This window comes from Triturus cristatus, chromosome 6 (genome assembly GCF_964204655.1).
Source record: "Triturus cristatus chromosome 6, aTriCri1.1, whole genome shotgun sequence".
NCBI classification, from domain to species: Eukaryota; Metazoa; Chordata; class Amphibia; order Caudata; family Salamandridae; genus Triturus; species Triturus cristatus.
In genome coordinates, this window is record NC_140589.1 from 1,037,185,971 (window position 1) to 1,037,201,334 (window position 15,364).

The 15,364-nt window shown below is 44.3% G+C and overlaps 1 protein-coding gene across 6 annotated transcripts in view; it reads right to left on the reverse strand.

Annotated features, from left to right (window-relative positions):
• Positions 1-15,364, reverse strand: part of LAMA2 (laminin subunit alpha 2) — a 3,129,796-nt gene that overhangs the window by 728,026 nt on the left and 2,386,406 nt on the right. For all 6 annotated transcript variants that reach the window (XM_085611831.1, XM_085611827.1, XM_085611830.1 and 3 more), the window contains one exon: positions 7,764-7,875. In XM_085611831.1, the coding sequence (XP_085467957.1) occupies positions 7,764-7,875 (112 nt within the window). The remainder of the gene's footprint in view (positions 1-7,763; positions 7,876-15,364) is intronic.

A 15,364-nucleotide genomic window follows, 5' to 3' on the forward strand; every position in this document is an offset into this window, starting at 1 on the left:
TGTGAACAGAGTAAGCTGGAAGGTAACACTCCTGTTCTTACCCCGGTTTCAACAGAATAGAAATAGCAAATGCGCTTTGACCAAAACAAATGGTTGAAATGTGGCCAAGCGCTCCTGCGCTAGCCACGCCACACAGAACCCACAAACGCGCCCCTGCACTAGTGTAGACAACCGGCTGTCAGGGCCTTGCTTGGAGACTGTAGTGATATTGGTAATGCGCTCCTGCGCTTACCTCAGTGTAGGGATGCCAGAAAGCCCCAACAAACAAGAATTAAAATAAGCAATGCGCTCCTGCGCTCACTTTGTACATTCAAAGAAGGTCTCAACATGTGGTAACCCGCCCCTGCGCTTACCGCTATGAGGAATTAAATAATGTGCCAAAAACTAAAAGAAGAAAAGGAAAAGGCAACGCGCTCCTGCACGTGCCTAGAACTATAGGGGATGAGCTTGCCACTGCGTCTTGTTTAAATGGTAACACGCTCCTGTGCTTACCGTGGAGAGGGCAACGGCGATTTTCCCAATACAAAGGAAAAGAGAAAAAGGCAACGCACTCCTGCACGTGCCTTCACAAGTGGTTGAAAAGTGCTTCTGCGTGTTTCATCCGCAGTACGGTCACAGCAGGACAGTTACGGCTGGAAGTAACTACGCACTCAAGGGACACACCGGCACTCCTGTGTCGGTTCTGCGGAGGAAATGCTGTTACTCACGAAGCCGATGAGGAAGGAACAGTCCTAGGATTCAGGCTCCTCCTCGGTTGTAACCAGAATCAGAAGCACTGAGGGCTGAGCACCGCAGGTCCTTAAGCGGTCTTACCTGGAAGTGCCCTGGTGGTGACCTAAGGTTTTGCTTCCTGGTTGAGGAAGCTAGACAGCTAACCTATGGGATCTCTCACTCACAGACACTGTACCGGAACCATGACACAGTGCTCTGAATAAAAAGGTTCATTGAATTGGGTACACTTAAAATTGACAATGGCAGACACCATTAGTTCCTAGTATATAATAGGGCTAGGGGGTTCAAACTACCTATAAGTCCCTGGTAATAATATAGCCGGGAAGTGTAGAGGGCCATCAGATTTCTTGCACTTGCATGTGTGCACTGATGACTGCCTGCTGTCATTTTAAAGGTAGCCTTGCTTTTTAGACTGTCTTTGAAAGTAAATTTCCTGCAAATTCTACTTTGGTGGTATGGCACTTTGAAAGTATTAATCTATCTTATTTTTACATGTTAGGCACCCCCAAGGTCTAGCCTAGGTTTCCCAGGGTTGGGTGGCATGAAACTATAAGTCAGGACCTTATAAAAGATGCTTTATATGCCCTGGTAGAGGAAAACTGCTAATTTCATTTTTCCCCATTGTAGATACTTAGCTCTATAGGCTAACATGAGAATATGTTATTAAATTATAACTATTGCTAGGAAGGGGCAAAAAATGTGATTCGAATACCTAAACGATGGGCAATGATAAATTCAACAACTTGGCACTGTTGAATTTATCACACCTAGTACAGAACAGAAGGTTTTGAACTTTCTCTTATGTAAGCCAAAATCCAGCCTTTTAGTAGTCTCTGCTGATTGGTCAGCCTTAACACAGGCTTAGCCAGGCTGCCTTGATGAGGTGATAAATAGCCGCATAGAGCAGGGGTTATCTGATGGAGAGAGCTCTGCAGCTGCAGAGCATAGGTCATAAATAGAGGGCTTGGTAAATCATACTGAGCTCAAAGAGAGAGCAGATCAGTAAGGAATGCCAGGAGTACCTACTCCCACATCTTGTACCCCCAGCCAGATGGCAGATTTAGGACGGTAATTTGCATGGGTCAAGAAGAGGCGAGCTAATGGAAATGCGCCACACTGTGGGTTGATTTTTAAGCTCTTACTCCTCTGGAGAGAAATCATCCATGTTGGATTTTGGAAGTGCAGTGCTTTGTGAGACAAGAAGACGCCACACTTTGGAGGAAGTTGTCATGCTTTTGGGTTCTACCTAGCATCTTACTGGACAGAGGTGCCCCCCTACTTGTCGCCTCAGAACACTGACGAAATATGTGAGAAGTACATAGTCTCACAGATCTGCTGTCTGCAACTAAAAGGAGAAGGACTGCCCTGCGGGAATCTGGATCTGCACCCAAAGGCCTGCGCTCTGACTGACAGCACCTGCTGCACAATCTGGTAATACAGTCCTGGGGGCTGTACCTTGCTTCAAGAAGGATTAAGGAGTGAACTCCCTGCAAGCTACATCCTAACAGAGCCCATCTGCATAATCTCCACCAAGAGTCCCCATCCTGGAGTGCGTCTTGTGGACTTTTAAGGATTTGGCCAGGTGCATTGTGGGAATTGTGGTTCAGACATCCCAGAGACCAGCTAGGAGATTCCAGGCCTTTGGATTGGTGTGTTGGACACTTTAAACCTACATGGAGACCTTCAGAAAGCACTTCCTGAAATTTGGAGAACTTTGGGGAAGTTTTGAGAAAAAGCTCCATAAGGTGATCAACCCAAGGCCGAGAGTCAAGCTGACTACTTATAACCCTGACTCGACCAGGAATTCAGGTTCATCCCGCGGAAAGCTCCAGAGCTTCCGACTCTCAGAATTTTACCGGGGCCTCACAGAAAGTCAAGCAGGTGAACCCTCACTGAATCCGGCCTGCTGTGGAGATCCGATCGACGTTGAGAGAAAATCCTCCAGAAAAGTTTGTAAGTGCAAAGGTAAAATTTGTACTGAGGCCTCACACGGTTGGCCTCAAAGTTTGTCTTTTTCCCGGTCAAGTGAGACCAGATGTCCCGAAGTGGCGCTATAGGCTTTTAAGAACTAGAAAGTGTTAATTAATTAAAAGTTGACTTCTCCGGTTCCCTACATTGAATTTTTGTCGTTTCGGTGTTTATTTGTTCACAAAAATATAACCTATTTTTATAATTTGGTGTGGGATTTTTATTGTGTTTGGGGTCTTAAATATATAATAAGTTGGTGTTTTTAAATGCTTTACACTCCTGTCTCCTAATTTACGCCTGACTGCTCGCTGCCAGCTACCGAGGGTTGAGCAAGGGACTCTTTTATTGAGAACTTTACTGGACCTTACCCAGCGCTAGTGGCCTTATTGCTAGTGGTCAGTGCACACTTACACCTACTTATAACCCACTTTCCAACATTTTAAGTAAATGTATGTAACCCACTCTGTAGACATATTCCACAAACAAGTCATAGTTAAGTATTGAAAATGTAATACATTCTCCACATAAGTGAATCGTGGAGTTAGTTTTCTCTGCTTGAGGAAGTTGTGCTAGGCTTCTGGGGTTCACTCCAATGATAAGTGATACCTACAAGATCAAATTCAGTGTTTTCAGAGGAGTGGCTGTGTGGTGAACAAAGGTCCGTAGCTGAGAGGATCACCCACAAAGTTGTAACAATACTCTACACGCATTTCTGCTCTTCTGTATCTTAATAGACTACACCTGGTCAGTGCAGAAAGTGTGGGAAACTGCATATATTCCTCCTTCCCTAGGGTGTGTGCAGGAAGGATGCATCTTATATGAAGCAAAGAGGGAGTAACAATATTTCACTAATACCTCACATTCAGATTACCGCAATGCAGAGACACCTCACCAGGAAACTGAGGAGAAAATACATGTCAACAAATTTAGCAGTCCGCACCTAAAAACACAAATCTGGAAACAAAAATGTATGTCCACTTTTCTCTATCCTGGCTAAATTTACTTTTTGTGCCTTTGAAACATTCTTATTTATGTATGGAATCTAAATGCTGGACTGTAGGAACCTCAGAAACTACAGATTAGCTGATTGGTACACAACTTCCCATTACAAAAGAGTCTTCACTTCGGAACCATGAATTTTCAGAAGTCATTAAAAGGTCTCTGGCTATTTTCAGTCACCGCTGATGCAACTTCTGTTTAGATATACCTTGTGGTCGTCAAAATGGACTCTAACAGATTATACTCTGGCTGTAGATTGTACTGTATAAAATGATAACTCAACATGCACGGTGTCAGCATGCTAGCCAAAAAGGTATGTGATAAAAAAAATTCTATTTCAAGCTGTTCAGCAGGATTTATCATTAGGCCCTAGCAACATTTAATTTATGCTGATGTAATCTTGCATAATTCCCAGCATTTCATATTCCAATTATTACACAAAGGGCCTGAGATTATGCCATGATACCACATCCAAACACACAATATTTTGTGTTTTATGAACATAAAATGAGTCTTCGCACCTTTGGGATGGAAAAGTTCCCTGCATGGTAATGGACGTGCACCCCTGCCCTCAGTGCCACCACTGTATGTATATTTGGATCTCTGGTAATGATTGTTGGTCATGGTCGGACATGGATCATGCATGTAGTCATGACCTGGGCTTGTCTCATGATAATATGGACTTGTTAAACCTCGAGGGGCACACCAAGCGCTACCCTCGTGATGGTAGAGGACCACTGCCCATACCAAGAGTTAAGTGACACGAGCATGGTGGTGATGCTATTTGTTTTATAGTGATCAGTGGTGTGAACAGACATTTTTAATGTATCAAGAGTTGGGCCTCCTGAACCTCTCATGTAAAGTTCTGTGGCTGTGTTCCTAACTCATCCTTGGCATGCATATATTGTGTGTAGCATCAGACAGCGTGTCATACTTGTGTGTGCGTGCTGCGATGAGTGTGCCTGTGCAGGGTACATAACATGGAGGCTAATGTGTTCCAATTTGGAACACAGGACCTGGAAAGGCTAGAGAGGTGAAGACTTCAACCGTAAGATAGAATGTGTATTGCTGAAAATTCCTGAGGGCTGGGGTGGAAACACACACTGAAGGAAGAGGAGCAGTGCATCTTCTGTGCACATCAAAGGTCTTTTTGATTCTAGGAAGAGTTACTGGTCAGTGAGGCCTGAGATCATAGTTAGGGACATGGTGGGGTTGATAAGGTTGGCACTTCAGACCACAGAATTGTTATAGAGCGGAAGGCTTAGGACTTTGAATGTTTGCAAGGCATATTTCGGCGGAGGCGGACAGCCAGGAGTGATCCCCTGTTATTTCCTTGGTCTGCATTGTGGATCAATCAGAACTGGAGCCACTCCTGCTGTGGCAGAGAAGAGAGCACTTCAAAGGAGCTGGCACCCGCAACCCAAATTTCAAAGTATCATACACCAAATTGCATTTTTGTCTGAAGTTGAACTATAAAGGTGGGAGCATGAGACCCACAAGTTGTTCAACAGCACTCTGCAACAGGAGAAAAGATCATCACAACGTCTTGCTGATGGAACCAGGACTTGGGTCCACATTCTGCTAGTTTCAATGCTGGGTGAGTGGGCCAACTTTCCCTGACCCTGAAGCACCAGACGTCAGCCTGCCTGCCAAGACCAGTAGACCTTGTGAGGGGAGGAGAGTGTCTGAGGGAGCGAGGCCCAGCGAGAACCCTGCAGAGTGGAGAAACTTTGTTCAGAACACTTATTGTCTCCCACATGCCAGGTGATGGCCACTGTGAATTAAGGGTCTTCCTCCTTCTGCAGTCTCAGTCGGCATCCCCAATATGCCAGGAAGGGGCCATTGTGAAGTAAGGACTGTCACCCTTGAACAGAGGATATCTGCTCGGAGGGAGCCCCCATGGTGGCAGGACCCTTGCCCTGGATCGTCGAGTCCAGGATCCTGTGATGAGCACTTACTGATTGTTGGGAGCCGTGGAGAAGGATGTTCAATACCACTGATGCCCATACGAAGACGGAAGGAGGCCCGACGTATTATCAGGGGAAGACCATGACAGGTCACACACACGCAGCATTGGGAGATCGAAGCCCTCAAGATGTGCCTTGGTCCTCCTGCACTTGCTGGCTGCCATCAGGTTGGATAAAACTGTTTCAGAATGGGAGGCCTGTTGGGGACTTGCACAAACGTAGCAAGTAGCAGTGCTGAAGTTGACTTTTAAATACCTAACTTAGACTTTGCTGCTTGAGGACTAGCATGGACTGCATCTGAAATTTGCCTCCAGTACCTAATGGGGAATGACCAGCCTCTCTAGAAAGGGACGTAGCGACTCAGGGATAATGCCAGGATGACACTAGTGTGCTGACCTGAAGAGACTGTGGATATTATTTAGTGTGTAGCTCCTTTGCGTGCTTTTATTAAAATCCTACTTGTTCATAAAAAGCAATTTTTGCACTGGAAAATCACCTTATTGTGGGCACTGTTTGTACTTGTCTTGCGCTGGTGTAAGCCTCACACATACCTCCCTCTCGAAATGCCTTGAACTGCTCGACCTGCGTCATCACTCAGAGTCAAGTGCTGTAAGGGCAAGTGCTTGCCCCACTTGCCCAGGACCCATAGTAGGTTGGAACCGGGGACATCAGGAGTAAAAGGCTTCATCCCAGACGGTTGTACACAGTGCTGCCCTCTAGCCCTCGGAAAGGGGATCTGACAACAGCAACGCAACCGAAATTATGTGGATTTCAACCAGGCGTAGTTATCATACAAGCAATGCCCATATATCCACACTAATCTCTATAATTAAATGTATGATAAAAATCAATACCTCAATGTTGAAGTATCTCGAGAATGGATACATTGACACAAAGTATGAATCTTCATTTTTTTTTTTTTTAAAAACACACAGGTCCAGAAGATGCTGTCTTTAAAGGTGGCTACCACAGAATCTTCAAACTCAGTAGTTCCACTTATAAAAAGATTAAGGGGAATTTACTCCTCGCCCTCCACCTCCTCTACTTCATCCTCCATCTATGAAAGATTTGCATTAGCAATAGTTTGTTTCAGCAATTTTGCAGATAGGGCTACAAATTATAAAAACGAGCAGTTTAACTTGGCCAGTGGAGGAAAAAGCAATGAGGGATTCTACAAATGAAAATCAATTTCTTTAACTACCTTACAAATAAACAACTGCTAAACAGACGGTGGCCATTAGTAATTTAATTGCACTAGTTACTCTTTAAGAATGGAAATACTCCTAAAGGGATGCATTTAATTCATCGCTACCTTGCACCCGTAATTACCCATCCATCATTTGCTTTACGAGCTGCACTGTGGAAACACAAAGATGAGCAGCGCCTATATTTCTTTGGCACTGTCGGCGCTATGCAAAAACTATAAATTGCAAAAAATAAAATAAATAAAAGGAGGTGTGAAGCACGCATTACAAAATTGGAGTTGCCATCGCATAACATAAGCAGCCTCTGGAATTCAAACACTGTACACACATTTGAATATGTGTAACATGAGAACCTATGTATACACTGAAGTAAAATGACGGACTCAAACATGTTCAAATCCTTCTGCTGGATGGGTGGTCTGCAATTCACACACTAGCAAAATTAAATTTTGAGTGAAATGTATGCGTTTTAGAGCTACAATCCCATACACATATATACTCAGCCCTGCTGTGACCCAGGGCCGCTGTTCTATCTTGGGAGAAGGTAGATTTCCTCTTCATTGTAACGAGATCTTTCCAATCCTTTTCAGTTTGTTTACTGCAGGCACACACAATCTGAAAATAGGTGGCAGCAAGTCTATGCACAGGTTGTACATTGCAGAGTGCAGGGCTGGATATACAATCAGCTACTCATTCCTACTTACATTAAAAAAATAATGGATTGAAAACATACTTGACACTTTCGAATTGCATTTGGGCACCAAGGGAGAAAATACATTTGACATAATTCACAGACTTCAGATATAAAGGCTCTTTAACTATATTTTTGGAGTACTGGATATATGCGGATGCATTTATTTGAGTTTCCATTCCATTTCTGCCTGGTCCCTACCTTCTGCTGCCTGGAGAGTGCCCTTTATGAACCCCGCAAGATCCTTTGCCCTCTCATTGGTCCTTCCAGCATCCTTTCCAGTTTGCTCCCCATCTGCATTCACTTTGGTGGCCTGGAAACCGAAATTGAGAGAAGAACAAACAGAAATAAATACAACTATTTGCAGATGTAGCATGGCACAATAATACAACCAGGATCACTGGAATTATGCGAGACAGGATGGCCAAATCAGTAGTAATTATGCAGCAAGAAAAGCCAAATTATGCAGCATTATGCGTAAAATTTTGAGATAGTATTACTTCCTTATTTTGTCATTTTTAGGTCGAGCCTAGCGTTGCAACGCATGCACTGCTCCCTTTGCAAGGCATGCAGTATTCAGTATAGTGTGGAAGCTTCGTGGAAGCTCCACCCACTCTCCGCCCATCTTTTTCATTGGCTTAGGTCCTAAATGCTGTCTTCCGATTGGTTTTAGGCTTGTTAGTCCCTCCTCATGTCAGCCATATCCTCATTTGTATCCTTCCATGGTTACTGGCCCCTTTACTCTGAACACTATTTTCTTCCCCGCCCCCTCCTGCAGTCCGTGACTTCTCGGCCCCCCCTCCCATTTGTGCTTTCTTGCCCGCCCAAACTCCCGTTTCCAATGCAATAGGTCTCGCATAATTGCGAGTCCTGTTGCATTGCAAATGCTTGTTACACTTGCCAACTCTGTCTGGCCATTGGTTGCACCTCATTAGCACTAGTCTAACACCCAAATATAGCAATAAGCAACAGAAAGGTGACCAGTGAACCTTTGTAAAGGGCCTTCAACTGCACGGAAACATGTTTTACTACACTTTTAGTAATTTTTGAACCGTTTAAGCTAGAAACAAACTTTTTGTTAAAATCTGCAGATTATGCAGCAGATGATGGATAATGTAGCAAATGTCGAAATACATAATTATTCAGGAAATGCTGCACAATCACTTAATTCTAGTGGCCCTAAACGCAGCTCCCTGTAATGTTTAGATGTGACCTCATGCAAAAGGAGGTCAATGCACTCATCTCATCTAAAATGTCAACTTTAAATTTCTTACTCAAAAAACTGATGATTTGGAGAAGTTATTTTCCCTAAAACTAAATTTGGTTAAAACTGAGGCCCAGCTTTACTAACGATTTGCCTTGGGTTTGAGTCACTTTTGCAACATAAACCTAAAGCAAAGTGTTAAGGTGGAACTTACTATCCAATGCAGACCTGAATTTGTGTTGGATAGTATCTCAAAGCAATTCAAAGCTGTTCAATGTGCTGCTTTGCATTATTTTGCATCAAGGGTGGATTGCATGGGTGGTGCATGGGTGTTTCCAAGCAACCATCCATGGGTTTTGACACAAATCCCTGTCTTCAAAGAATCGTAGACAGTAATTTACATCAAAATCCTAAGCCTCCTCGAAGCAGTCACAACAAGGAGAAATGTTTCATTTCTTGGTTTCCTGCTTTGCATGCATGCTGCATTGTACAGCACACATACATGGTGGGAAAAGCATTAAAGCAAGGTTTTTATACTGGAAGGTGCCTCTTCCAGTCAGGGTTGGACTGGGACAAAAAATAGACCCAGGCACTAAAATAAAAGCAGCCCCCATTGGTGAAGCAGATAGAAAAAAAGAGGTAACATCAGGACAATCAGCTGTAATTACAGGCCAACCTGCCCATAAAACTGCCCCATAACTGCTGAAAAACAAGCCCACTCACTGATCTGTCAAATCAGGCCATTGGGCACTGCCTGGTTGCCCTATAGGCAATTCCGACTCTGCTTCCAGTACAAAACAATGCTTCAGAGAACACAGAAACCCTTGCACTACGGCGCAAGAGTGTTCGGGTTGGCACATGGCTGCCAAAATTGCTTCAGCACAGGGAGTGAGGAGTACAGCACCACATCTTAGTAGACGTGGAGCTATTCTGGTCTCTTATTTCATGCAGTGCATCAACTTTATGTTCTGCACTGTGTTTTGCAACTTTGTTGGTAAGCCTGGCCATGATTTCCTCCTCTTTTACTCCAAGGAAGCACCCCATGCAGTCAAAAAATGGCCTCCCCAATTTTAAGACCTCAGCGTGATGCCCTAACTGGTTCTTTCTGATTCACTATCGACCAAAATCTAATGATGATTCCCTTACATCGAAAAACGTAAGAAAACTGCACGTTCCTTCTAATCCTACTAAAAAAGCAAAAACAGTATATTCACTACTCTGATCCTAGAACAGAAGTGAAGGACCTCGCCCTCTCTCACCTTGACAGGGGTGACACCAGACTCTCAGTGGTCCCGAAATCCGCTGTGGTCCCTCAAAGCCATTCTCCATGTGACAGTTCTTTTTGTCAATGGTGCAAACAAATCTGACTACACAACTTCAGGTCTGAAAGAAGTTCACTGACCCCTCCTTAAAACATGAACTGACTTTAAAATGGCCCATCACCCAGTTATGTCATCACAGCCTTCTCAATTACCTAAAAACAAGCTATGTACCAGGGGAGGGAAAGAATCATGTGTGAGAAAATCCAGCCTGTTATGACAGATGCCAAAACACAAAATTGCAAAAAGCATGAAACAGCCATTCTCAGGTCACGTTCCGACAATATGGAGTGTACTATCAGACAGGTTAACACACTCACATATTGACATTTTGAAAAGCCTCGATAAACACACCTTTTCAGAGTGCATTAAACACGGTAAGACACTGCTGTATACGTCTATACCGATGCTGGTCTAGAACACTGTTTACGATGACTGCTACTTCCCTCTGTTCAATGTTCATAGTAAAGCGTTCTATTGCCATGCGGTGGGTCCATCCTGGTTTGCGCTAAACAAATTCCTCTAATAAGTATATATAATGACCAGTCTGCAATGCACTGAGTGCTCGGTTCTCAAAGGCTTTTCAGGGGTAGGCAACTGAAAACGTGGAAACTGAGTAGGATCTGCAACTTTTCTGTGCATAGATGCCTCCTACTATTTTTTTTTGCAGTTTTATGTAGCGCGAACTCGATCCGAAGGCATCAACGTGCTTTGCATGAGTACCAGTTGCATTACAGATAAGAACATTCTCATTTTATTTTTTAGGCCCGGGGAAATTAAGGGGCATATCAACAACGAGGCGATAGAAAATTATAGCCGCTTTTGCGGCCGTTTTGGGCCGAAAAGTGGCGATAATTTTATCGCCTAATTAGCAAGGTCACGCCAACGCGTGAAACCTTGCTTTTGCGTACGAAATCTTAACGCCCAGCTTTGCATCTCTAATGAGATGCAAAGTGGGTGTTCCTGACCTGACAAGACAGGAGAAATGTCGCTAAGCGACATTTCTTCTATCATCAAGCCCCACGCAATGAAGCATAGCGGCAGGCAAAGTAGCGATAGCCCTTGTTATCGCTACTTTCCTTACGCCTGATTCAGGACTGACTTAGCCATGATATCCTATGGAAGGAGGATATCATAGCTAAGTTTGTGAGTCCCTATCAACGAGCTAACGCCACATTTCGTGAGATTATCGCTGGGTTTCCAGCGATACTCTCACGTTCGGCAGTTAGCGCTAGGATTTTTATCGCTTTTGAGATAAGCGTTGCTAATAGCACGCTATCTCAGCGATAAAAATCCATGCTAGCCGGCGATAATTATCCTAGCGCTAAGTGCGCTTAGTGATAATTATCGCCGGTTGTTGTTGATATGCCCCCAAGTTATTTGCCCAGAATTACAGGATGTTTGAGCCTCCCTACAGACTCGAGCCTGGTTCCCCAGCTTCAAAGGCGTCCGCTCTGCTTTGCAAAGCGCGTGGATAGTTCAACAGTCAAGGCACTCCGGAGACAAGCAATGGATGTTCAGTGGGAAGCAGGGCCGGACTGGCCGTAGCGGGCACCGGGCAATCCCCTGGTGCGCCGCACGGGTGGGGGCCGTTTTTGTTACAGGGCCGCTTTTGCTGCAAAATCAGCCCTGTAACAAAATCGGCCGTAAAACGGCCCAGGCAAAGAGTTCGGCGGCAGGGGGGGGGGGGGGGGGGGGGGGGGGTCGAGCACTTTGCCAGGGCCGGTTTTGGTTCCCAGTCCGAGCCTGGTGGGAAGCCCCACACTGTTAGTCAATGCCAATTATCTAGACATCCTCGATTCGACGTATACTTTTGTATGCTTTGCCGGGCCTTTCATTCATTTCTAATAATTCAAATGGACAAACCAGGCTGACAAGGTGGGTGATGGAGGTGTAGAAGAAAGCATGTTTTCACGTGGAATTACGTTTTCACTGATTTTGCGCCTGCACATTTCACCCGCATAGCTTTAGAAAATATAGGCCAGCTCCAGAGAAACTATCATCATAAAACATCCTGGTGTATGGCTGGGGTGTCTGTCAATATGGTTAATTAGCCATAAATCCATTTAAGTCCTCGGGGTGCCCCTTTAGGAATTTCGTACTTTTACCTGAGCTGAGCCCTATGGCAATACATTTGTTTTTTTAGGAAGAAACCTAGGAGGTCCTTGGTATCTGATCTGGCAACCGGTTAGCATAAATCAGGTATATCCGTGAACACGAAGGAATGCCCACTTGATCAGACCCCTTTCTGGTGATTTCTCACTCTTGGTTGCAGAAAAGAGCAAAAAAGAAATTGTCAGAACTACCTGAAAATCATTGTACTTGTCCATGTGTGTGAGGAAAAACTGCAGTACCTCCTAGTAAACAGCGCCTTGGCAGCTGTGCGAACACTTTGTCCATGGGAACATGTGGGGGCATGGCGTAGTAAAGTTCGAACCCTGAAAAAATCCTGTTAGTGTGTAGTGTCGTGTTGAATTTTGTTAGCATGTTCTTGGAAATTAGACAATGGCCATTAGTAGAGCCTCACAGCACATGGGATGTCTGAAAGGTACTCCAGTGTCTGCTTCTGTGTTGCTGGCAGACCTGAGTATCTCTAGCATGATGCTGTCCTCCTGCCCCCAGGTGCTTACAGTCCAGGTGTGATGTGGCTTTTATTTAGACATATAGAGACCATTCTGTGTATAGGTAAGGCACAGAAGGTGTAGAGGAAAAGGTACAATGGTAAAGTTGTAGAGGTCAAATTACTGGTACCTTACAAGACGGGATGGGATGAATATATGAGATGGGCGGCATCATCCTTGGTTAGATGTGGAGGTCGGGGCACTTACAACGTTTTAAATGTGGTCATTTTCTGACAACCTCTTTCAGGTCAGCCTTTTCCAAGATCCTGCTCCACACCCAGCTTGGGGTGCGTCTGGCCCATGTGACTGAGGCTAGATGTAAAACGCGCCTTGGCCTGGTCTGGCCCTAAACGTCCTCACCAGAGCTCTTGCCAACACTAGGAAGTGGGTGTTGCTGCGCTTTGCCGCAGGTGGTGGTGTGCTGTGCCTCATGTTGTAAATAAATGGACTGAGTGCGGCAATGACCGATACTATGTGTGGTGGTGCACTATGAAGTGGGTGGGTGTACAGCAGACAGTGGATAATGGTTGGGGTGGTGCACTATTTCGCACGTGACTGGTATGATGACCATGGATTACATGTGTGGGATTCTTCAAATTGTTGTCTATACTTATTTTGTATGTCTCATGTTTTTAGATTTGATGACTAATGGATGACAAGTTGAGCTGTATGTTGTTAAACTGTCTTAGCTAGTAGAAGGTGAAAAATCACTTACATCAATGTTTCAGAGGCAATTAGATACTCATAACGCTGATGCTCGCCACACTGTGCTCTAGGGCATCCATTTACCATTGAAAAGGATATTGTGTGCAACTTGAATGTACTATACCTCGAGGCAAGCCCATAGGGAGCACAGTGAATCAATAGTACAATATAAAATATAGTAAATAAGTGCTTTGGTAAATGAGTGTGGTATAGTCTTCTCAAACATGTCCATAAAACTGACATGTTGTCTTGAATTGTTGTTCTGAATTTTGACCCTTTGTCCTGAATGTTTGCACTCACTGCCCAGAGTTTGCCTCTATGACGGATTTTCACCCCAATCTCCTTCGTCCTCATTTGCTGTTACCCTTTTTGTTTTCACTAGTCCACGTCGTACTCCGTTTCTGCTTTGTCGTCGTGTCCTTTGTCCGCTTCTTTTTTTCTTCACCTGTTTCATGCTAGACTATATAGCATAGAAGCCAAAGGTCGAAGTGGACGGGATCGGAGGGGCACAAAGTGCCCATGCTTTTTTGATTCATGAAAAAAAGTTCCCCTTCATTTTGTGAAAAGACAACCCTCCCAGGACAGTTATTCCAGCTAGTTTAAATTCTTCAGCTGAAGTGTCAGGCAGGGAGTCTCCTGTGAAACAGAAGGTGGGCAGACAGCTAAACAAGAAACAGGCCCTCTTGCCAGGAGCCTGCTTCCTTGATGTAAATGTAAATGTACACAACTCATCAATCTGCAAATGTAAAGGCTGCTTGGAAGCCGGTGTTGGCTTTAACTGATGGAACCACTGGAAGATTGCTGACAACACAGATTTAATCTTTTTGAGTGGTGTGGTATAGCAAGGGAGTTACATGCAGCATCACAGTCCCCGTACTTTTTTTAATGCACTTCGACCGCTGGTGTAGAATAATAGAGGATTCTATTATTTTCAAATCAGTTGGACTGAAAAATGTGGAAACCTGATAGGAGCGCAGGGGAGTCAGAGGATGCGCAATTATAATATGAATTTGTTTTTTATGTGGCACGTCATACAGGATTTCTGCTGTTCCTAAGCACTATAAATAATAGTTGTGACTAGTACCCAGTTTATGACACTCAATTTACTGACCTCAGAATGATGGAAAGCTGGGATTCAAACCAGGCATCATCAGATGACTACATTTATCAACAGTGCACGTTCAGCTCACTGAACTATCTTCTTGGATGTGGGAGTACAAACTTTGTTTATGGAAGAGATAGACAACAACAGGAAGAAAGGAGAGGTAATTCCAGTCTTTTGAAAAGATAGAGGAAGGGGAGGGATGTGTTCTGGAAGAGGGAATTTATGAACAGTGGATCAATATCTGTAGTGGTGATGAACACTACATGGGCCTGCATTGGGCTTCTGCACATGGATTTAGATCTGAACATGTGATCTGCACAGGGTGAGAGCACTGCAGGAGGTGAGGTGCAACAGGCAAAAGATCTGGAATGAGTCAGAGAAAGGCTTGCTGGGTTTGACATTACGCATGTGTAGCGGAGACTTATCTTTATAAAGGGCAATAAAACACACTGAAAAATCAGAAGGAACAGTGGTTTCTTGACCAACTTACCACTATTACCTACTCATCTCAATCCTACTCACCCAAGTAGAAACAACATGAGGTGCGCCCACCTCAGATTGAGAGATTAATCACGCCCACGTTTGAATGAGTTTGCATACACCTAAATCTTCTTTCTATGCACATGATATATGCTCCACTGTTCAATGTGCACTTCCTGTTTTTTTGTGCTCTGTCCTGGTGGACGAGGTAAGCCCCGCCTTTCTTCTATTTAATCATCCATCGGTTTACTGTTTTATTCATTTTATTCTGCTTACTGTTGTCACTGGGCGCAACAGTCTTTGTCAAGTGGATTGGTTTCTCAGTGTGCTCGCCTGCACATGTGCAAGGAGTGGTTTACAATGGTTGT